General features: G+C 34.8%; 1 protein-coding gene across 6 annotated transcripts in view; it reads left to right on the plus strand.

Moving 5' to 3' along the window:
* Positions 1 to 20,792, plus strand: part of PAPOLA (poly(A) polymerase alpha) — a 56,281-nt gene that overhangs the window by 6,481 nt on the left and 29,008 nt on the right. For all 6 annotated transcript variants that reach the window (XM_046647824.1, XM_046647821.1, XM_046647823.1 and 3 more), the window contains exons 2-11: positions 7,198 to 7,371; positions 8,032 to 8,098; positions 11,642 to 11,723; positions 13,352 to 13,461; positions 13,922 to 13,975; positions 16,135 to 16,246; positions 16,931 to 17,020; positions 17,111 to 17,249; positions 18,798 to 18,870; positions 20,210 to 20,330. In XM_046647824.1, the coding sequence (XP_046503780.1) occupies positions 7,198 to 7,371; positions 8,032 to 8,098; positions 11,642 to 11,723; positions 13,352 to 13,461; positions 13,922 to 13,975; positions 16,135 to 16,246; positions 16,931 to 17,020; positions 17,111 to 17,249; positions 18,798 to 18,870; positions 20,210 to 20,330 (1,022 nt within the window). The remainder of the gene's footprint in view (positions 1 to 7,197; positions 7,372 to 8,031; positions 8,099 to 11,641; positions 11,724 to 13,351; positions 13,462 to 13,921; positions 13,976 to 16,134; positions 16,247 to 16,930; positions 17,021 to 17,110; positions 17,250 to 18,797; positions 18,871 to 20,209; positions 20,331 to 20,792) is intronic.

Raw genomic sequence — 20,792 nt, forward strand, 5'->3', positions numbered from 1 at the left:
CCCCCCCCCCCCCCCCCCCCCGCATAATCTGAATGGGCACATTGTGTTTAAGGTTAAGGCCTTTAAACGGCAAATTATGCTGTGGTGAATTGTTACATTAAGTAAATTATTGTGATTTGTCCAAGTGCTTCCAAAGAATAATATCAAGCAGGTTAAGCTTTCCGTTTTAACTTGACTGGCTAAAACTAAGAAGAAATCATAAAAGTATTTTCTGTTGGCTGGTAGCTATAAATTTTGAGGCACTTGACCCTCTTGATACCATGGGCCACAACATATTCCAGATGCCCAACATGAGGAGACAGGGATTCCTCAGCAGCCTGAGCTTCGGTTAATTGGGATGCAAAGTTTGTAAACATTAAACTGTTTGGGAAAATACCATTGATTTGTTGTCCTTTCTTTTTGTGTGAGTCATCTGCCGAGAAGGCCCTTTTCGCCTTCTCTCTCGCAGTCATTTAGAGTGCACACCTCCTTAATCTTTTCCTTCAGCATAGCCTTGAGTCTTTGTTTCTGTAATATTTAAGTTTTTACTTTGCACTTATTTGTTGTTTAAGGATTTGAATCTCAGACCAAATTTGAGATTGTCACTGAGAACAGAAACTATCTTTGTATTCCTGATTTTACCACTGTCTTTACATATTTAAGAGTTCAGTAAATTTCAGCCTAATAAGTACTGTACTTTCTGACAAAAACAAGTTAAGTGAGAAAAAGGTGCTTTTAGGAAAATTAGGTTGATGAAGTTAATAGCCTTGGATGCCTTAGATTTTTTGAGTAATAAATACAGCATGATTTGCTTTGTATTCACTTTTTATAACCACAGAGTATTGCGCTGAAAAATCCATTTTTAAAGTCTTGTTTTACTTCACTTCTTTAAAATACTATTTTTATTACCAGAAACTGAAAAGCTAATTATTTTAAATCGAGCGTTTGTTTGGTGTCCCTTGCTACCAGGGTATGATTTTACAGAGTGATTTTAGCCTCCTTAATATCACTAACTTAATTTAATGGTGGATAGTGGAATTAGATGATTTTCAACTTTTATATGACATTATTAATATATATTTTTGAAAATAAGTTGGAACAAAACTTTATAAAATGAAATTCTCCCATATCGGTTTTGCGTGGTGTGTTTCTATGCATGTATAGATAGAACACAAATTTTTAGAGATAGACAACTATATATTGTGAAAGGTGTACAGAGGCACTTCAGCATAGAGGTTACAAGTATGGTCAGATGCCTGGGTTCCCTGGCCCAGTGGGTTTTGTTAAGCCTTTCTCTCTTTAGTTTCTTCATTGTGAAATGGAGACAGTTAATACTAGAGTTGTTGGGAACAATTGGGAATAATGTAAAGTGCATGACACACTACCTCGAATCTGTTGAGGCTTCAGTAAATAACAACTATTATCATAATTCTGTGTCTTTTCTCACCTGACATACTGTGGGCATCTTTCCATGCTACTACATGTAATAACTACCTCATTCTTTTTATATGGCGCAGTGTTACATTGTAAGAGTTTATTATAATTCACCAGTTGTGTGTTAATGGATATTTAGGTGGTTTCCACTTTATTAGTGCATTGTATACGGTGCTCCAGGGAACAACCTTGGATATCTTTTTGTGTTGTTCCTATGAGAAGGGTCAAATTCCAGAGCCTGTGGGATCAAGAGGTGTTTGTTTACAAATACAAAGCCTGTCCCATCTATAGGAGGTAATCCTGGGATAGACCAGATACTGCTCATTTCAAGCTTATTGTTGTTGTACAGGATTTTGGGCCCATGTTTGACTTGCCTTCTAATCCATTGTATCCCCACCCCAGGAGCAGCTGGAAATTTGGATTTTTATATAATATTTTATCTGTTAAAAATGTGTTGTCGATTAAAGAAGAGATGTCTTCCAACTTCAAGGGCCTTCAGTTTGAGTCCTGTGTTTCTTCTGTAAGATAGCTGCTAGAGGTGAAGTTGCTTGACACACTTTTAAAGTTGATAGAGGCATTTTTAATTTTGATGAATATTGCCAGATTGCTTTTTAAAATGACGTACCAAGTTCACTTCCATTGCGATGGATAAGAGTGCTCATTTTCTTACACCATTGCCAACACTGGAGGTTTGTAATAAGTCTTTCGTTTTTACCAGATGTACATCAACTTTCTTTTTCTCCAATCTGGCAGAAAAATGGTTGTCTTAATTTGCTTCCCTGATTTGCAGTGAAACTTTTTTTAGTTGATTTAAGAATTTTTTATGTATTAAGAATATTATTGTTTTGGCATAGGTTGCATATTATTTTTCTCACTTATCATTTGCTTTAGCTTTGCTTATAATGTTTTGCTATGTAAAAAGTTGCAATATTTTTATGTAGGCAAATCTCTTTTTGTTTACGGCTTTTGGGTTTTGTGTCTTGCTTAAATATGGTACTGTATATTTAATAATGTTCTTAAATAATGTTCTTCATTTTCTTTAATATTTTGAAATAATCTATAGTTCTTATAAAATATTTTGAAATATCACGGCCTCTGGAATTTAGGTATTTTTATGCATAACCAAAGCCATTGAGTATTCCATACTTTTCTCACTGACTTGAAATGGTTATCAGTATGATATATCCAGAGATTATCATACTTTGACTGTTTGGATGTATGGCCACTAAACTACAGTTAACAAATCATAGGAACTTGCACTATTTGAGTTAGCTTTATGATTACCTTGCCAAAGTACTTCTTGGTATTTCAAAGTGTATACATATTGGTTAAGTTGGTTGCCTAAACTTGTGAAACAAATGTCTAGCTTAAATAAGCAGCCTACAATCATATGCTAATTTCACAAAAATATTGCTATTCTTTCTAAGTCCCTAAATATTTATCCTAATTAGAAAGGTCTTGGACAGCCTACCATGTGGAAAGGATGGACTTTTCTTTGAGTATTGGTTTAAAAACTTTCTATGTTTGGAAACTGCTCTTTAGTGTTGTAAATGGGTTATAGTTTCTAAATTCCTAGTTTGCTATCCAACGTAGAGAAGAAGTATAATAAATTCTAAGGTAAATCCATGGAAGTGCAACTTACCGAGAATAATAGAACTAGTGGCTGAAGTGAAACTAGAGTGATAATCAGACCTGCTTTCTCTGTTTCTGCTTTATCACATTGCTTCTGAGTTGAGAGCAGGCTTTGTAGACAGAGTTTTGAATGCCCTCACCAGAAGTCATGGAAGTTTTTGAGGAAACTGTGTTTTGGGAAGATATGCTTGGTCGCAGTATGCATGATGGGCTGGCATGGCTAGGGAGTAGAAGGAAGGAGTGCGACCAAAGTGCCAAGAGTCAGAACTAAAGTAGTTGGAGTGGAATTGTTATATAGAATGTTGTTAAAATAAAAAAAAAAATTAAAAGGAAAGATGGGCATGTGTCCTGTGAGCTTTGCCTTGACAAGGATATTTTAAATATTGTAAAGAAAATACCCTGTGTTCTAAGGGAGAGAAGAATTCTGAAAATATTTAACACTGTGCCCTCTTCCCCCCTCCTCTCAAAAGGGTAGGACCGAGGAAGGAGTATTTGGCTGTCTTTTGAGAGGGGGCAAAATTGATATATGTACTGTATTTTTAGGTATGTATTTATATGTTACTCTGATCCAGAAAGGATTAAGACTTTTAAGAATGCTTTAGTCATGTGTTAAAAACTAACATGTGTTAGAATGTTTACATTAAAGGTGGGTGAAAAGGAAGAGCCAGGACAGAGATATAAAACAGAGCAAGAAATTAGGGTACTAAAAATAGTTCTTACAGAAATACAGTGATTTTTGGATTTTTGTAGAGAACTTGCTGGATAGCCACCCGTTTCCATCTAAGCTTTCAGGCAGTTCCTAAAGGTAAATACAAATCGTATTCATGAGATGAAAATAAACCAATTGCTTAGGAAAGGCACAAGTGTTCTTGATATTGAAAACCAGAAAAAATTTTTAATGAATCACAAATACTGTACCTCTGTATTTAGTTTTCCCCCCCTCATTCTTTTACATAATTGTAGAAGTTTATTTTTAAATAGAGTAATGTCTGAAGAAAACTAACTACTGGTAAAAATGTCTCTTGAAAGTGATAGACGTGGGCAGATGCCTAATGTGTTCAAGAATGGGAGGAAGAGCTTTGCATTCTTGGGATTGATAGCTGTCTGCTGTATGGTTCCAGGAGAGAGTCTGCAAACCAGAATCCTTCTAATTACCCAATATTGGAGTTTGTATTTTTGTCTTGTTAGAAGCAGAACAGTAACAAAAAGATCCTTGAGTTGTTTTATCCCTTTCCTTAATTTCTCATATCAAAATTAAATGGAAATTCTTGACTTCATCCATTTAAAGTACAATTTTGATTAATATTTCTACTTGGGACTTTTTATTTTTTTTTGAGGAAGATTAGCCCTGAGCTAACATCTGCTGCCAGTCCTCCTCTTTTTGCTGAGGAAGACTGGCCCTGAGCTAACATGGGTGCCCATCTTCCTCTACTTTATATGTGGGATGCCAAGCAGTGCCATGTCTGCACCCAGGATCCGAACCGGCGAACCCCGGGCCGCTGAAGCGGAACGTGTGCACTTAACTGCTGCGCCACTGGGCCGACCCCGCTACTTGGGACATTTTTGACATTCAGAGTATCTGACAGCCTGGAATTCCTAGTCCAGCCACTTAAACTAGATTAAGCCGTTTTTATTAGAGGCACAGGTATCTTATAACTTCGAGAACATGTATTTGTTTCTTTCCTTTTATTTGGTTGTGATTTATTTTTTTATATGTGTTCTTTCTTGAATTAGTGTGTGTTCTGTACGTATACATATATAGATATATGCTATATATGTTCTTTCTTGAATTAGGTGGAACAAATAAATGTCATTTATTCTTGGATGATGTGACATTTTGAATAAAGTAAATAAAAATTTACAGCTTGCATATGATTTGTTTCCTCATCAAAATGTTAATGTGGAAACTGATGTAGACATGAAGATTTTTTTCACATTAGGGTGAACAGACTTGGTGTGAATTTAGAAATCTGAGTTTTTATCTAAGTTCTGGTAAATATAGTTGAAGTAGACAGGGCTTTCAAAGCATTGTTTTTTGTATGACAGTGAAAACCCTGAATATTTGAGAAAGAAAAAAATGGGAAAGATAAGTGAGGAGCTTAACCCCACAGAGGGGTATACTCATATTCTGTTGATGATCCACTCAACTGGTAATAAATTTAACCCCTTCAGAACGGAAGAGAAAGAGACTCCGTGCTCAAAACAAAAAAGAAAATCCAAAAGAGGTTTTTTCTTGAAGTTGTGAAAACGTGAATTCAGTTTACACTTGAAAGCTCTCCTTGCTTGAACCAAGTCTAGCTAGAATGAACTTTGCACTTGTTTTCGTTTCTGGCTCTACTCACGTTAAAATCATTTATTAAAGTATCTATAGTCCTGGGATAATCATGAAGGGCTATAGCTTACTTGAAGTAACTCGCATGAAGCAAGGAACAGTACAAGAGAATATAATTATGCTGGGATATGTGCTAAGTGTACCTTTTTACATTTAATAACTAATTTATCTGAACTCTATTAGAATATGGTGTGAAGGAGGGTTCTCTCAAATGGTTAGGCAGTTTTAAGGGCTACCTTTTTGATGCTAGTTTTATGGAACCTGATAACTATTTGTTGATTGATGAAAATGTGTATTAACCAAGACATTATGAATGTATTTACACTTACGTTAATTTGTATATTTTAATCATAGGAGATACTACATAAATTTGAGAAATAGAACATTAATGTAAGATATTTAGTCTTCAGACATTGCTTGGTGCTCATGTAGATCTCCAGCTCTGAATTAACATTATAGCCTTGTAGCGCTGTGCAGTTTAGATTAAAGGAGTAAGAGGAAGTGATCTGGCACGAATTAGTTGCTGAGATATAAGTCTGATTCATATTTAGTAAATGTTACTGTAAAATCTGAATTAAAATTGAAACGATGCATAACTAGACCAGGAGACACTGACTAGGTGATGTACACCAGGGACTAATTAGTAACAAGCAGTATGGGCTTCCTGGCGTTCTTAGGCCTGTGCTGATAGCAGAAGACAGAATGCAAAACGCAGGCCAGCAGTCACAGCGTAAACCAGGACCCGGGGAATAGGCAGTAAATGCATAGTGGGACTTACTGCATAGGATTCTTGGACTTGGCGTGTGTTGCTTAACTAGATTATTGCACTTTAATTTTAAAAAGAAAAGTGTATTTAGAACTTGAAAAAAAATGGAGTGTGTGTGTGTATGAAATAAATACTTAATTTCTTAAGGAACAGAATTTGGGGGAAATAACTCCTCCAGTTGTTAGGTTCTTTCCTTAGCCCTTCCTGGTTTTATATGTTACTCGACTTGTTAGTTTTTAAATGGTAATTGTGCGACTCACCTTTGGAGTCCTTGTCCATTCGCTTATAAAGTTAATTATTTCAATAGGGAAAATAAAAAACAAGAATTGGTTTCACCAAAAAATAATCGAATCATGTTAATTTCCTAAAGCATGCCATGCCTTTTTACCAGTTATATTAAAATCCTGTTGGTTGTAAAAGCCTGGAATTTCTCTTAAGATGCATAAGACTTTTAGACTAGAATCATTGTTGAAGTGTAAATCTTTCACCAAAAATCTTTAACAAGCTTAGTGTGAATATGGTTCTTCCCCCTGAAGTTATGTCCATTATGTTTCTGTTATTTGCCCTATTATCTATGAGTTTTTTCATTGTGAGTCAGATGTTAAGTTCCACTTGAGGAGTCTCTTGTGTTGGTTAAATAATGTTTTTTGTAGTACGTTTATCATTGCTTTAGAAATAACATTGTAACAGATTTTGGCTCCTTTTCAAGAAGTAAAATATTTCAGAAGTTCACTATATTCTAGATTGCATTTCTCAAATCCATATTTGAACTGAATTCTTATTTGTAGTTTATTTAGATATTTTGGTAGTGACAAAAGTTAAAAAAAAAATCCTTGGAGTGGGAGGTGAAATGTGTTCTATTTGGTCATTTGCTTTTGGTTACTTTTTTTGTGAGACAAGTAAAATATCATTTGAAAGTAAAGTTTTTTTTGGTATGGCAGTAAATCAACTATGTTTAGAAATACATCTTAGTAAAGCAGTTTTTCTAGTCATGCTAATTTGTTTCAAATTGTAGACATCTTTTGGCAGTAATTTTATCCAATTCCGTTTGTAGTCCAGTTACAACGCAGGGATCACAACAAACACAGCCGCCACAGAAGCATTATGGCATTACCTCTCCTATCAGCTTAGCAGCCCCCAAGGAGACTGACTGCCTGCTTACACAGAAACTCATTGAGACTCTGAAGCCCTTTGGGGTTTTTGAAGAGGAAGAGGAACTGCAGCGCAGGTAAATACACAGACACACACTTTTTGAGAAAGATTAGCCCTGAACTAACATCTGCTGCCAATCCTCCTCTTTTTGCTGAGGAAGATTGGCCCTGAGCTAACATCTGTGCCCATTTCCCTCTATTATATGTGGGATGCCTGCCACAGCATGGCTTGATAAAGCGATGTGTTGGTCTGCTCTCAGCATCCAAACTGGCACACCTAGGCTCCTGAAGCGGAGCGTGTGACCTTAACCGTTACACCACTGGGCTGGCCTGTATTTTTTTTAATTGATAACTTTTTGTTAGCGTAAGAAACTGATTTTGAGGCATTCTCTACTTAGAATATCAGAATTTTTCTCCCTGTTTTAGACAAGAGTGATAATTGGAGAAAACTTTCTTCTACGTAGAATTCTATTCCTTAATTTTGATTTTTGATGCTTTTGGTTATAGTACAGAATTGTCAGGAGAATGGAGAATGCATTACTCAGCTAAAGGGATGCCTTACTCAGTGTAACAGTGCATACGTATAGCTAATTACTGTGTTCTTTGTTTCTGATAACTTAAAAAAAATGGGTTAAGATTTAGGAAGCCACCTATTGAAAACTGTTTTTCGTCTTAATTGATAATGATCTGGACTAACAAACAGCTTGCTACTTGATTGATATTTGCTCTATCAACAGGATTTTAATTTTGGGAAAATTAAATAACCTGGTAAAAGAGTGGATACGAGAAATCAGTGAAAGCAAGGTAAGGTGACTTATTTGTATATGAAATAATTTACCAACTGAACACAGCACTTGTTTTATGTAACCTGTTCTTACTTGAGTGTATTTAGAGTCTTTAATGCAGAGTCCATTTTAGACTATTGATAGCAGAATATATATATATATATATAAATAAAAATACATAGTAGCATATTTTAGTTGTGGGTCCTTGTAGTTGTGCTGTGTGGGACGCTGCCTGAGCATGGCCTGATGAGTGGTGCCGTGTCTGTGCCCAGGATTCGAACCAGTGAAACCCTGGGCCGCTGAAGTGGAGTGCGTGGACTTAACCACTCAGCCACGGGTCCAGCCCCAGAGTTTATATTTTGTTTCTAGTTATTTTGAAAGCAGGAAAATCTGAACTGAATTCTGTAATTTTCTTTTTTTAATTAAGCTTTTTGGTGAGGAAGATTGGCCCTGAGCTAACATATGTTGCTAATCTTCCTCTTTTTTTCTCCCCAAAGTCTCAGTACGTAGTTACATATCCTAGTTCTAAGTCATTCTAGTTCTTCTATGTGGGACGCCACCACAGCACAGCTCGACAAGCGGTGTGCAGGTCCCTCCCGGGCTCCGAACCGGCGAATCCTAGGCTGCCGAAATGGAACGTGCGAACTTAACCACTTGGCCACGGGGCCAGCCCCTAAATCCAGTGATTTTTATAAGTACTTTTTGGTTGCAACATTTCAAAGCTGAAACTCAGTAATTACGTAAATGCTTCACAGAAATAATAGATGTTTCTCTGAAAAGGTGCTTTAAAAATGTATATTAAATGTCTGAGAATCTTATTACCTTTTAAGGAATCCTACAACAAGGTATTTTTCCCGTGCAGTAGACTCTGAAACTGAGTCTTTAGTCTTATAAAAGAACATTCTGTGAGTTCCAGTGCTTTACTATGACAACTCTTACACAGACTGGGGAATCCATGTCTGCGCTTCTGGTGAAGGAAATATGTTCTTAGAGTTAGTCGTGTGTGGAATTCATTTGACCCGTTTAAAAAAATTACATAAATAGTGGTAAGTTTTCCAGGGTAGCATAAAATGCGTATTTAATCTATAAAACACCTGAAAAATTGATGGAAAGAGAACCAAGGGTAGAAGAAAACCTGAGGGAGGCTGTCGACGTAGAAGAAAAGTTAAAATGTTTTGGTTTTAGTCAAATTTATAATGCTGTTTTCTTAAAACAGTGTATATGTATTTCAAGCAATTGATTAAAACTTTAGCAACAAGAGTGTTCTAAATTGGAGACTCTATACTGCATGTTTCTCATTGATAGAGTCTGTTACAAATGAGATTTTGAAAAGGAAGTTCTTTTTGAGCTGAGCAAAAGATGTCCAAGTTCAAGTCTGTTTTACTCATTTCTTGAATTTAGTGTTTTCCTCACCTTGTGTAGGAAGCAGCTGTGCTTCACTGGCTTTTTCTTAGATGTTTAAAGCCATAGTCAAGTAGACAAGGTCAGAAGTGACTTTTATTTAAGGTGAATCAAGAGTACTGTCTCATTGATAGCTTTGTTTCAAATAGTTTTGTTTTGAATGCCTAGTAGGTTTTTTTAACCTGTAGTTTTTGGTACAATTCTTACTGCAGGTTTTCCTGAGGGTAAGAAAAACTGTTTGGATTAATGGAATTAATGCTCATTCCTCTGCAGATGTGTCTGTGTCTTTTTCTTTATAGCCTAACTCTGTAGGTAGTAAGTTGGTTAGAGAATGGGACCAAAGAGGTTAGGCTTCACAAGTTTTGATCTTTTGTAGAGAGAATTTCTTCCCCAGTTTTAAGACTGATACAGGGTTTCTTGATGTTGACACTATTGATATTGTTGGACCAATCCTGTGCATTGTAAGATGTTAAACAGTGTCCCTGGCCTTTTCCTACTAGGTGCACTGCCCCTGCCCCCTGTCCCCCCAAATTGTGACAACCAAAAATGTCTCCAAACATTGCCATATGTTCCCTGAGGGGAGAATCATCCCTGGTTGGAAACCACTGCTTTAATACACAGTTATGATTAACTTACAGTATTTTGGGGGAGAAATGATATAAAATATCAACTTTACTTTAGTTGTCTGGTTTGTTTGCCATCTAATATCCTGAGACATTAAAAAGAAAAAATTTTGCAATTGAAAATTTTTTTCTGTGACCTGAATTCAGAAATCTTAAGTTTTGGGTTACAATTATTATAATACCTATAAACATAGTAATGTCTAAAAGTGTACTAATGCAGTAGACACTAGGTACACATGTGGCTATTTCAATTTAAATTAACATTTAATATTTAATTAATATCTAAGATTTAACATTCAGTACCTTAGCCACGTTAAGTACGTTTCAGATGCTTATTAGTGAAGTGTAGCTAGCGGCTACTACATTCTCTTAACAGTTCTCTTAGAGAGGGCTCATCCAAAAGATCAGTGTGCTTTTACTAGAGATGTCCGCAGATCTTTGTTCACAGCTGCTTTCTTCCTAACTTCCTTTGAAAGCCTATTTCTCCACACGTCTTGCTGGCTTAATTTAAATAACCAGTCCAACTTTGCAAGTGAGTTTTTAAATATCTGAATATAGGAAGACAAAGGCCTTGCCTACCTTTAAAAAATGTAATCTTGCGCATATAGGTTGTTTATTTTCTGCAAGTGATGATGAAATGTGCCCTTTTAAAACAAGGAATCCTTGAATCTTTAGGGGTTTTGGAGTATGAAGTAACATTTCATGTCATTTTTGGGGGCGCAGGAGGTGGAGAGGAGTGGTTTTTTTTATGTTCTGGTACTGAATAAGATTTTACTATACTGAAGAATTAGAGAGTAAAGAGAAATATTGACCTAGCACACGTTAAAATTGTTTTTTGTTTGGACAGATGTCATCCTTTCCACCAGTGCTGTTAAGTACTTTATAGTAGTGCCGGGGTCAGGGGGATGATTTTTAGATGCTTTTCTTTCTCCTCCTTCCTCATGTTTCTACTCTAAGAAACCATCAGTAAGTTTAGTTCTGTTCAAAATCTTCCCATCAAAGCCTTTCGGAAATCTAAAAAACTAAACTGTTATGTTGCAATATTGGCCTTATAGTCACTTTTGATATGGTAAAATTATGCTCTAAGGTACTGTGGGATATTTGGTATAATCATTGAATGTAATCCTTTTTTTTAAGCAATCAGAATATGTGTTTTTGTTAAACTCTTAACATTCATGATTTATGCAATGTCTTTGTCATGAATAAAATCTTTGATTCTAAAATTGCTCCTGTAGAATCATATGATCTCCTCTACCTTAGTTTTCTTTATAGCGGTTTCCAAAAATGTGGCAAAATTCTAAAATAGTATAGGTATTCACTATCAATCATTTAAAGTTGAAAATTGCTTGAATTTCAAATTAGGTTGATTTACGAAGGCCTAGTATTTTGTAGAACTTATGGAGTTTGTTTACTGTCTTTACAAATTTGCACTGAAATCTTATTTGGGGTGTTTTTTAAAAAACATATACAGTGTTAACTGAAATAGTTTCCTTTGTGCTCCACTGGCAAAATAACCATTGTTTTGTTTGTTTCAACAGAATCTTCCACAATCTGTAATTGAAAATGTTGGAGGAAAAATTTTTACGTTTGGATCTTACAGATTAGGAGTACATACAAAAGGTAAATATTTTAATTATCTTGAGAAAGAATCCTTTTTTTATTTTTTAAAAATTATAATGACACACCCATCTCAGTTACTTGTGGTGTATTGTACAGCTTAGGTTTGCATGGAAGAGAGTAGAACTTGAAGGAGCCTAAATTTGGTAAGAAGAAAGGTGTAAAATGATGCTTTCTATACCTGCATTGTCCCAAGCAGAATTAAATAAAGTTAAAAATTCAGTTCCTCAATAGAAGTAGCCACATTTTAAGTGTTGAAGAGCCACATATGGCTAGTGGTTATCGTATTGGGAAGTGCAGATAGAGAACGTTTTTCCCAGTGGAGAGTCAGTTTTGGATGGTGCTGCTCCCTATATCATTTCCTTTGCCTGAAGAATATCAGTCTGGAAATCAGAAGAAAAATGAATTAAAGCTTTAAAAAAAACCAAACTTGTGGATTTTCATTTCTGCATGCTTTATTATAGGTAAGCAAAAGACAAACCAAAAAAATATGTATCTGTGGCCATTGATAATCACTGTCAATATTTTCTTATTTACACTTGTAATTTTTTTCCTCTGTGCTGATAAATACGCAATAAAAACATCATGGCAGAGAACATTTATTGAGTTGTTTTTACTGAGGACTGAGCTAATTAAAGGTTTTGGTCTTCGTTAGCTTGTGTATTCCTCAGTACTCTTATTTTCATGTAACAGATAGGAATCTGAGACTAAAAGAGTTAATAAAGCTTGAACAGTTTCTCCCATCCATCCCTTGGCAGAACTAGGATTCTAACCCAGGCAGTCTGAGGCTGTACTCTTACCCGTTAACCACTGGCCTCTATGTTAAAAGTGCCTGCAAGTGTAGCGTTCTCTGTGCTCTGGCATCATTCTCCTCATCTCCCACTACTCTGTACCAGTAGTGCTGCATTTGCTTTTGGTGTATCTTGTGCACTGTGTGCTCTTCTTGCCTTTCATGAATATGCTAAATAGACAGCCTTCTGTGTAGTGCCTCAGCTTTTGAGTCTTTGAGGAAAATGACTGTGTTGACCTGATTCCACATTGATCTCTCCCTCTTATGATCCCAGTTATTGATTTGAATAATCTTTTTTTGTGTTCTCCCTGTGTACTCAGTAGCCTGCTATCAAGCTCTAAATTAATAATAACTATCTTACCATGGTCTGCCTCTTTGGATTCTTGCCATTGGTCCTTCTTGAAGTTTATTCTGTAGGTTCCATTTAGGGGCCAGGTAGGATCCTAAAAGCATCAGTCACATAATGTATAGAAGACAACTGTATTTTTTTTGTTTCACTAAGAATGTGGCTATGACTAATGACATCAAGATGTTGGGTGTATTCTGGCATAATTCCCTCTCCACCATAAAAGTCCTATCTGAGTCACCTTTCTTTGACTCCCAGTTCACCTGGGCCACTACAAATAGAGGATGCTGCAGGAAAAAACATATACCATCAACTAAGATTATGTCTTTCCTATACTGAATGGTAAATTTTTTTTAAAGGGGAGGGGTGAATTTTTAGAGGCTCACCGATATAATGTTAACAGATTCTCACTATCAAATACTGCCATGATAAGATGCAAAATAAATAATTTTCTTGTAATAGTAATTAGTGGTTGATGGGCTTAATTTTTTTTAGGTGCCGATATTGATGCGTTGTGTGTTGCACCAAGACATGTTGATCGAAGTGACTTTTTCACCTCATTCTATGATAAGTTGAAATTACAGGAAGAAGTAAAAGATTTAAGAGTGCGTAAATGTTTGGGTTGAAAGGGGAGGAGTTATAAAAATTAGTTTAGTCACTTGAGTGAATTCAGTGATATAGCCTCATTTATTGAACTCTTGCAATTTGCTAGACCCTTTTAAAAAAAGTACTTAATGTGTATGCTTGCATTTTATTCTTTACAACAAGCATAAAATCATAAATCTGTAATCTTGTGTACAGAGCAGGAAATGAGGCAAACAAAATAAAAGGCAGTTTGGCCATGATCACATATCTGAGTGGCAGAAATCAAGGTTTCGAACTGAGGTTGTCTAATTCAAGAGCCTAGTGGCTTAAAGCTAGTTGCCGAGAACCTTGTCTGTGTCAGGCATTATGCTAAGTTATGTTTAAACAATTTCAAGCATGACATTCATTTAAAAGGTCTAAAACTAGTATAGGTCTAATGTGTAGTTTCAGAGTCACTGAACTTGTTTAATTTTCTTACAGGCTGTTGAAGAGGCATTTGTACCAGTTATCAAACTGTGTTTTGATGGGATAGAGGTAAGGTCTAGTTCAAATAGATAGTTATTACTATGTGTAATTTTGATTGATGTAGGTTAAAAACTTGATTTATTTTAAAATTTATAATTAGTTGATGTGATATTAATGAGAATTAAGTTTTTTTTAATGGAAGTTACTACCTGTTCTTTGTAGAATATACCATTTTTAGTCTTTTTTAAAAGAGCCTAGTGAAATTAGGAGCTAAAATCTAGACAGAAGTAATGAAACATTGATTGTGTTATGCTGCTGCAAAACAGTTTACTTAGTTTTCCATTACGCAAATTTTGTGTACTTTTAGTCTTATTAAGGAATAGCACAATATGTTTTTGCACACAGAACTTTGCCTTGACTTCATTTGAATTAAATATTTAAAAAGTGAGAAGAAATTGTGACGGGATATTATATATGCTGAAATATTTTCTGATGGGGAGGATTTATGAGCTCAAATTCTTAAGACGATGTACGTTTCTCTTTGTTGCTTTAAACATATGTAGTGAAAGTAGTTGGAACAAAGCTGACATTGAAGCAACTTTAGTTGTTTGTTAGGGTACTTCTGCTGTACATAATGGTGCTGGAAAGTCACTAGTAGGAAGAGTAAAGATTATGAAATTTTGGAAACTAGGAGGATAATAGTCCATTGTTTTTCAAAAATGGTGGTTTCTATAATTGCCGTGTAAGATGGCCCACTTTATCTTCCCTGAAAAGTCGAATGACTAACCTTAATAAGTAGACATAATATATTAAATTTAGTGAAAGGTTATCAAGTTCAGGTAGTTTTGATTTACTGTCAATGTTTAAATAAGTACAAAACAATCTGTAATGTAAGGTGATGCTCCATTTTCCAAAAAAGAACATTACCAACAAAGGAGAGATTTTTGTCTTTTTGTGAGAGACCCAGCTCAATTGTGTAAACTTTTAAGGGTGGAGATGAAAGTCATATGGTTACTTGAAATACTTAATATGTTAGTTTTCTATCTTTACATTGCATATAAAATAGTATTAGGGAATGTCTTTCCATTTTAACATTTTTCAAAATAATTTTATACCAACTTTTTTTAATGTTGGCATCATCACTGAGTTGCTTTTTGAGTTATCTGTTTTTGTGAGCATGTAGTCTTTATTTCTTCTTTTGGCTGAGAAAGAGTCACCCTGAGCGAACATCTGTTGCCAGTCTTCCTGTATTTGTATCTGAGCCACTGTCCCAGCATGGCCACTCACAGACAGTGGTGTAGGTCTGTGCCCCTGGGAACTGACGCTGAGCTGCCGAAGCAGCCGTGCTGAATTTAACCATTAGGCCACCAGGGGTGGCCCTATAATCTTTATTTCTGTCTCAATTGGGGGAGATCTGTTTTATTAGAAAATTTATGCTACACCAGAAGTGCTTATTTGTGCAAGTGTACAGTTTTTTCTATCCTGCAGGTGCATGTTTAAATGATTTTTCATAATAAGCTCTTATACTGCTTTTTAATGTGATCTTATAAAAGGTTTGTTTCTAGGAGCATCCAAAGTTTTGGAACCATGAAATCATACCCTCAGGAATCTGCTAAGTTTCTTTGCCCTCCCACCTTTCTTTGAAAAAAAGAAAGAAAAAAATCTTTTTTTCTTTTCTTCTATAAGCCTTCAAAATTAGCCAGTGTTTGTTTTTGTTTTGTTTTTATTTAGTCAAAACTAAGTTGGAGAGACATACCATAATATTATAGATACATAAGTTCTTAAATATAAGGAACTCTCTTTGTACTGACAGGTATATTTGGGCTGAATACAAGGATATCGACCTTATATTTGGGCATCTTTTAGTACAATCAATTCACAGTTTATATAGATGGAGAGCTAAACAATTAATTTTAAGTAGCCCAGTATATACATTTAGCAAACTTAGTAAATCCAGTAGATGGCGTTTAGTAAACTTAGTAATAAGGATAATTAAAATGACAAGTAGATATTTGTACAAGTTCTGTTTCATATTACTATCTTAAATGATTAAATACTGATTAAATTACTTGTTATATGAATTCATATTATTTGGACTTGGGAGACATTGTCGTGTTCATAATTGATAAGATGATCCTGATTTTAAGGAGTATTAAATGTTTTCTTTTAAGAAATGCCTTTAAAATAGTTTGACAGATAGGAAATGTTAAGTTTTGTTTTTGTTTTAGATTGATATTTTGTTTGCAAGATTAGCACTGCAGACTATTCCAGAAGACTTGGACTTACGAGATGACAGTCTGCTTAAAAATTTAGATATAAGATGCATAAGAAGTCTTAACGGTATGTCAAAACCTACTTCCTTTTGCATAATAGCAGTTTTTGTCAATTATAAAGTAGTTTTTAACTCAAGTATTATAATGAAGCTTTTTATAGCCATATTGTTTATCCATAGTCAAATAAAATGTGCTTTACTTAATAGACTGCAGAGGGGTATCTGGTAATTTATTTTACTCACTGGTATGTTGCACTGTTATTTCTTTCCTTCCTGGGACATTTAAAAACTGTCTTACATTTGTACTCTCGCTGGTGATTTAGGTTTCACCGCATAACCCTAATTAATTTTGATTCTGATATGCTTTGTTGTGTTTTCAGCTGTTCTGCTTAAAAGGGTTACTTTTGAACACTTTTGTGTTAGCGTTGCTAGTTACCATGCTCTTGAAGAAGAATTTTTGAAAACTTTAGTGAATCAAACCCCCCTCCTCAGTGTATCTGAACTGCAGGAAGTTTTAGTTATGGGTTGAAAGTTTGAGATTAGACAGATTGCAGTTAGATCTTTGGTTTAGGGTACTGCTTATGTTGGGGGTTAAAGTTTTAGAGTTTTTATTTGCTGCTTTGTTGCATTAACATTACTGATTCTACCAAGTAAGTTTTTATTTAATTTGACATCAGTCTCAGAAAATTTAAAAGAAATACTATCATTAAACTTGATGATTTAATATTCTGTTTTTCACTCCTATTAATCAGGTTGCAGGGTAACCGATGAAATTTTACATCTAGTACCAAACATTGACAACTTCAGGTTAACTCTGAGAGCTATCAAACTGTGGGCCAAACGTGAGTTCAGAATTTGTTGGCTAGCTTATTGAGAATGTTTAAGCTTTGGTTCAACACTAACTTTTCTTTTTGCTTTTCCCTTACCAACAGGCCACAACATCTATTCCAATATATTAGGTTTCCTCGGTGGTGTTTCCTGGGCTATGCTAGTAGCAAGAACTTGCCAGCTTTATCCAAATGCAATAGCATCAACTCTTGTACATAAATTTTTCTTGGTATTTTCTAAATGGTATGTGTTTAGATTATATTAAAATAAAATTGATTGTAGACACTGAAGTTTAGTCTTATTTCTATGACATTTCTGCAGCTGGTTTCAGATTCAAATTTTAGTTCATGATGTAGCCATTTAGGTAGCCTTGGGGGAGATCATACTGTATATAAAACAGCAAACGTAAATTCCATTCCTTTCCCTAGCTTTCCCAGGATAGTAAGGGAGATGCTGTTTGTACTTCCATGTGTAAATTTACTCTCTAAATAAATTCTGAATTTTAGCTGTAATGTCTGCTAAAATCCAATGAACCGATAGTTTGGGATATCAGTTACTTGGGATAAAACTTATATACCACCTCTTTTACTCTTGTAATTCTTCTAAATCTGTAGGCTTTTAGTTTCTTGTGATTATTTTTTGCCTACAGCTGCCCACTTATCTTTGGTAAAATATTGAAGATGTATATAAAAAGTTTTTAATAATAACTGTAAGTGCTTAAAAAAAAGCAATTATCATTCCTTTGAGATTAGTCGTTAACCCAGGAGAGAATTTTTTTTAAGCTTCCTCGTTTCAATATGTTCACATTTGTCAACCATTATTTCTTTTAAGAAAAGTAAGATAAAAGATGATTGCCAATTTTTAGTTGCTTTGGCCCAAAAGGTTAGGGTTCTTGGTTTTTAATCAGATTGATCTTACATCCGTCTTTCTCCCTATTCCTGCCAACTCCTGTCCTGCCTCCTGCTGAAAAAAAGAGTCCTTTCTAGTTTACTTTATAAAAATTAGAGTTATTGGAGACAATTTCTAATTTAGAACTGTGCCACACTTTTCAGTACACATTTTGTTACTTATGGATTTGATGGCCCTTAGCATATATATAATCAGTCATGTTTGATGAGATTGATTAAAGAATTTCTTTTCCTGCTACACATACATAGCAAATAATATTTTTAAGAAGCTAACCTTGGTGTTAAAGATGGCGAATGTTTTTCGCTTTTTGATCTCTTCCATAAAGGACTGAAGTAGCTACCTAACTCAGGAACGCGTCTTGAGAACAATGTGTTTGCGTCACAAAGTTTTATTACACATATTCATGTTATAACTTTTAAGTCATGAGATAGAGAAGAATTTTTCTCATCAGTTTTTATAATTCATAGTCCTTTGCCTGTAATGAGTTAACTTTTTCATCCTTACTTGTCTTTGGATGGAGCTAGTATGAAGAAGGTATTTTTGTCTTTCAAGAGGGATTTATCCTGTTCAAAGTTGAGGTGACACATCAGATATGTCGGGATAGTACTTTATTTAAATAGTGCTTTATCAGTTCTTTGAGAGGCAGAGAAGATGTTTGAATTCAGTCTCAGAAAGCTACCAAATGGTTTAAGTTAATTTCATAGTTAGGGGAAAAGTATTTTGAGTAGTCTAACGTCGACCTTGAGGATTAAAAGATTATGTATACCAAGAGGGCAAAATGAATGAAGAAGGATCACATTCACAAATGCTGTATGTTTAACAAGATACGTTTAGATGGTAATATCCAATAGTCTTATCAAGTGCTACAATCTTTTTAAACAGGGAATGGCCAAATCCAGTGCTATTGAAACAGCCTGAAGAATGCAATCTTAATTTGCCTGTATGGGACCCAAGGGTTAGTGTATTATTTTTTCCCCTACAAATTCACACTGTGCAATAACAAGTAAAAATCATCTGCATAAACTTCAAAGAGACTTCCCATTCCTTTTACATATGAGTGGACATGTCCGTATTACACTTTCTTTTAGATAACCTCAACTATAATTGTCCTTTGGTGTGAGAAACCTAATTATGTACCCTGTAAACTACATTTAATTGTACATAGTTTATAATACCAAGTTCACTAACATTTTAATTTATTCTATATAGAACCTTGTAAGTCAAAGTTGTGTGGGCATTTGTGCTTAAAAAAAATAAAAGGATACTAAAAATCCCTGTATTTTTTTATTTGATCTAAATATTCTGTTAAAATTGGGTTGTCGTACCAAAATTGTTGGTTAATGTTTACCTGTGGCAGATAACTTCTGAGCAATATCACTTTAATTACTATGATGTAATTGTAAAAATTGGTTTGGCTATTTCAGATTGCAAAAACACGTTTGGGCTAAAGAAGAACTTCCATTCTGCTGCTTGGGAAGTTACGACCTTTACTGCTTACTTAGTTTAAATGTTAACACACCTGTACTTTATTAGTTGATAAAAGAAGTTTAGGTCTGAATAAGACTTTCTAGGTTTATAAAATTATATTTTTCTACATTAATTTGCTATCTTACTGCAATATCAAAAATATTGTTAGTTTTAAATTCTGTTAATTACATCAAGCTATGTATTTTCAAGTTTTCCAAACCTCAAGGCTTTTCATTTTGGAGGGATACGAGTTGACAGTTTTCTTCGTGGAAATATGCCACTTATCGTTAATATATGGATTAAGATGAACACTTGTTAAATCATTTCATTGTGGGTTAAAATGATAGCAGCATGGATAATGTAGTTTCACCATGTGTTAGTAAGCTTATACTCCTTAAAAGTTAAGGGTATATTAAAAACTGTTTCCATCTTGTTTAAAATTTGTTTTACACAGAACATATTGTGGTATGACATTTCTCAAAAGAGTAGTTGTGTGTGCGTTCCCATTTCTGTTGTTGACAAAAGAAAAACTAAACATTAATAGATGCCCAAGCAGAACCTCTTTTGCTCGACAGGCACACTATTTCTAGTAAGGTTGCCAAAATAGTCATGCCCAAATGATTGAAACAAATCATTAGTTTAGACCAAATCTCTGATTCTATAAAGAATTCCTGTAAAAACGATGTCTCTTACATGGTTTTTCTTTCTCAACTCCAGCTATGAATGAAATAAAATTTAATCATTGGTTCAGTTTAACAAGGGGTAAAAAGTCCAAGTATCTGTTGCATATGTACTTGAAGAAACTGATTGGCTGTTGTTGTATGTAGGTAAACCCCAGTGATAGGTACCATCTTATGCCTATAATTACACCAGCATACCCACAACAGAACTCCACGTACAATGTGTCCGTTTCAACACGGATGGTCATGGTTGAGGAGTTTAAACAAGGTAAGTGTTATCCTTATGCTCTCCTTTATACACGAAGGATTTACATACTATTTTAGACCCAGTAGTCGGGTATGCAATTCAATGAAGAAAACGTTCAATGAAGTGGATTTTGGTGTTTAATTTATTGATTACAATATATATTTGAGAATTGACTTGAAAAACTCAGTTTAATTGCTTTTAGGCAATTTATTTTTGATTATATATTGCAAGATTAACCAATATTTATAGCCATATTCTTAGCCAGGCCTTTATGGACTGGTTTAGTGCCATACTATTGCCATGTGAGAGTTTAAATGGTATCATAGTTTGTCTCCACTGGGTGATGGCAGAGATGCTTTTAGCAGACCATCATCTGCTTGGAGAGAGCTTTCAGTAGGATTAGGGCCAAACTACCCGTTTTGGAAGAACCTCTAAACTTTTCCGAGTCCCAGTAGTCCTGTTAATTTGATGGTATACCTATTG

This window comes from Equus quagga, chromosome 20 (assembly GCF_021613505.1).
Source record: "Equus quagga isolate Etosha38 chromosome 20, UCLA_HA_Equagga_1.0, whole genome shotgun sequence".
Classification (NCBI taxonomy): Eukaryota; Metazoa; Chordata; class Mammalia; order Perissodactyla; family Equidae; genus Equus; species Equus quagga.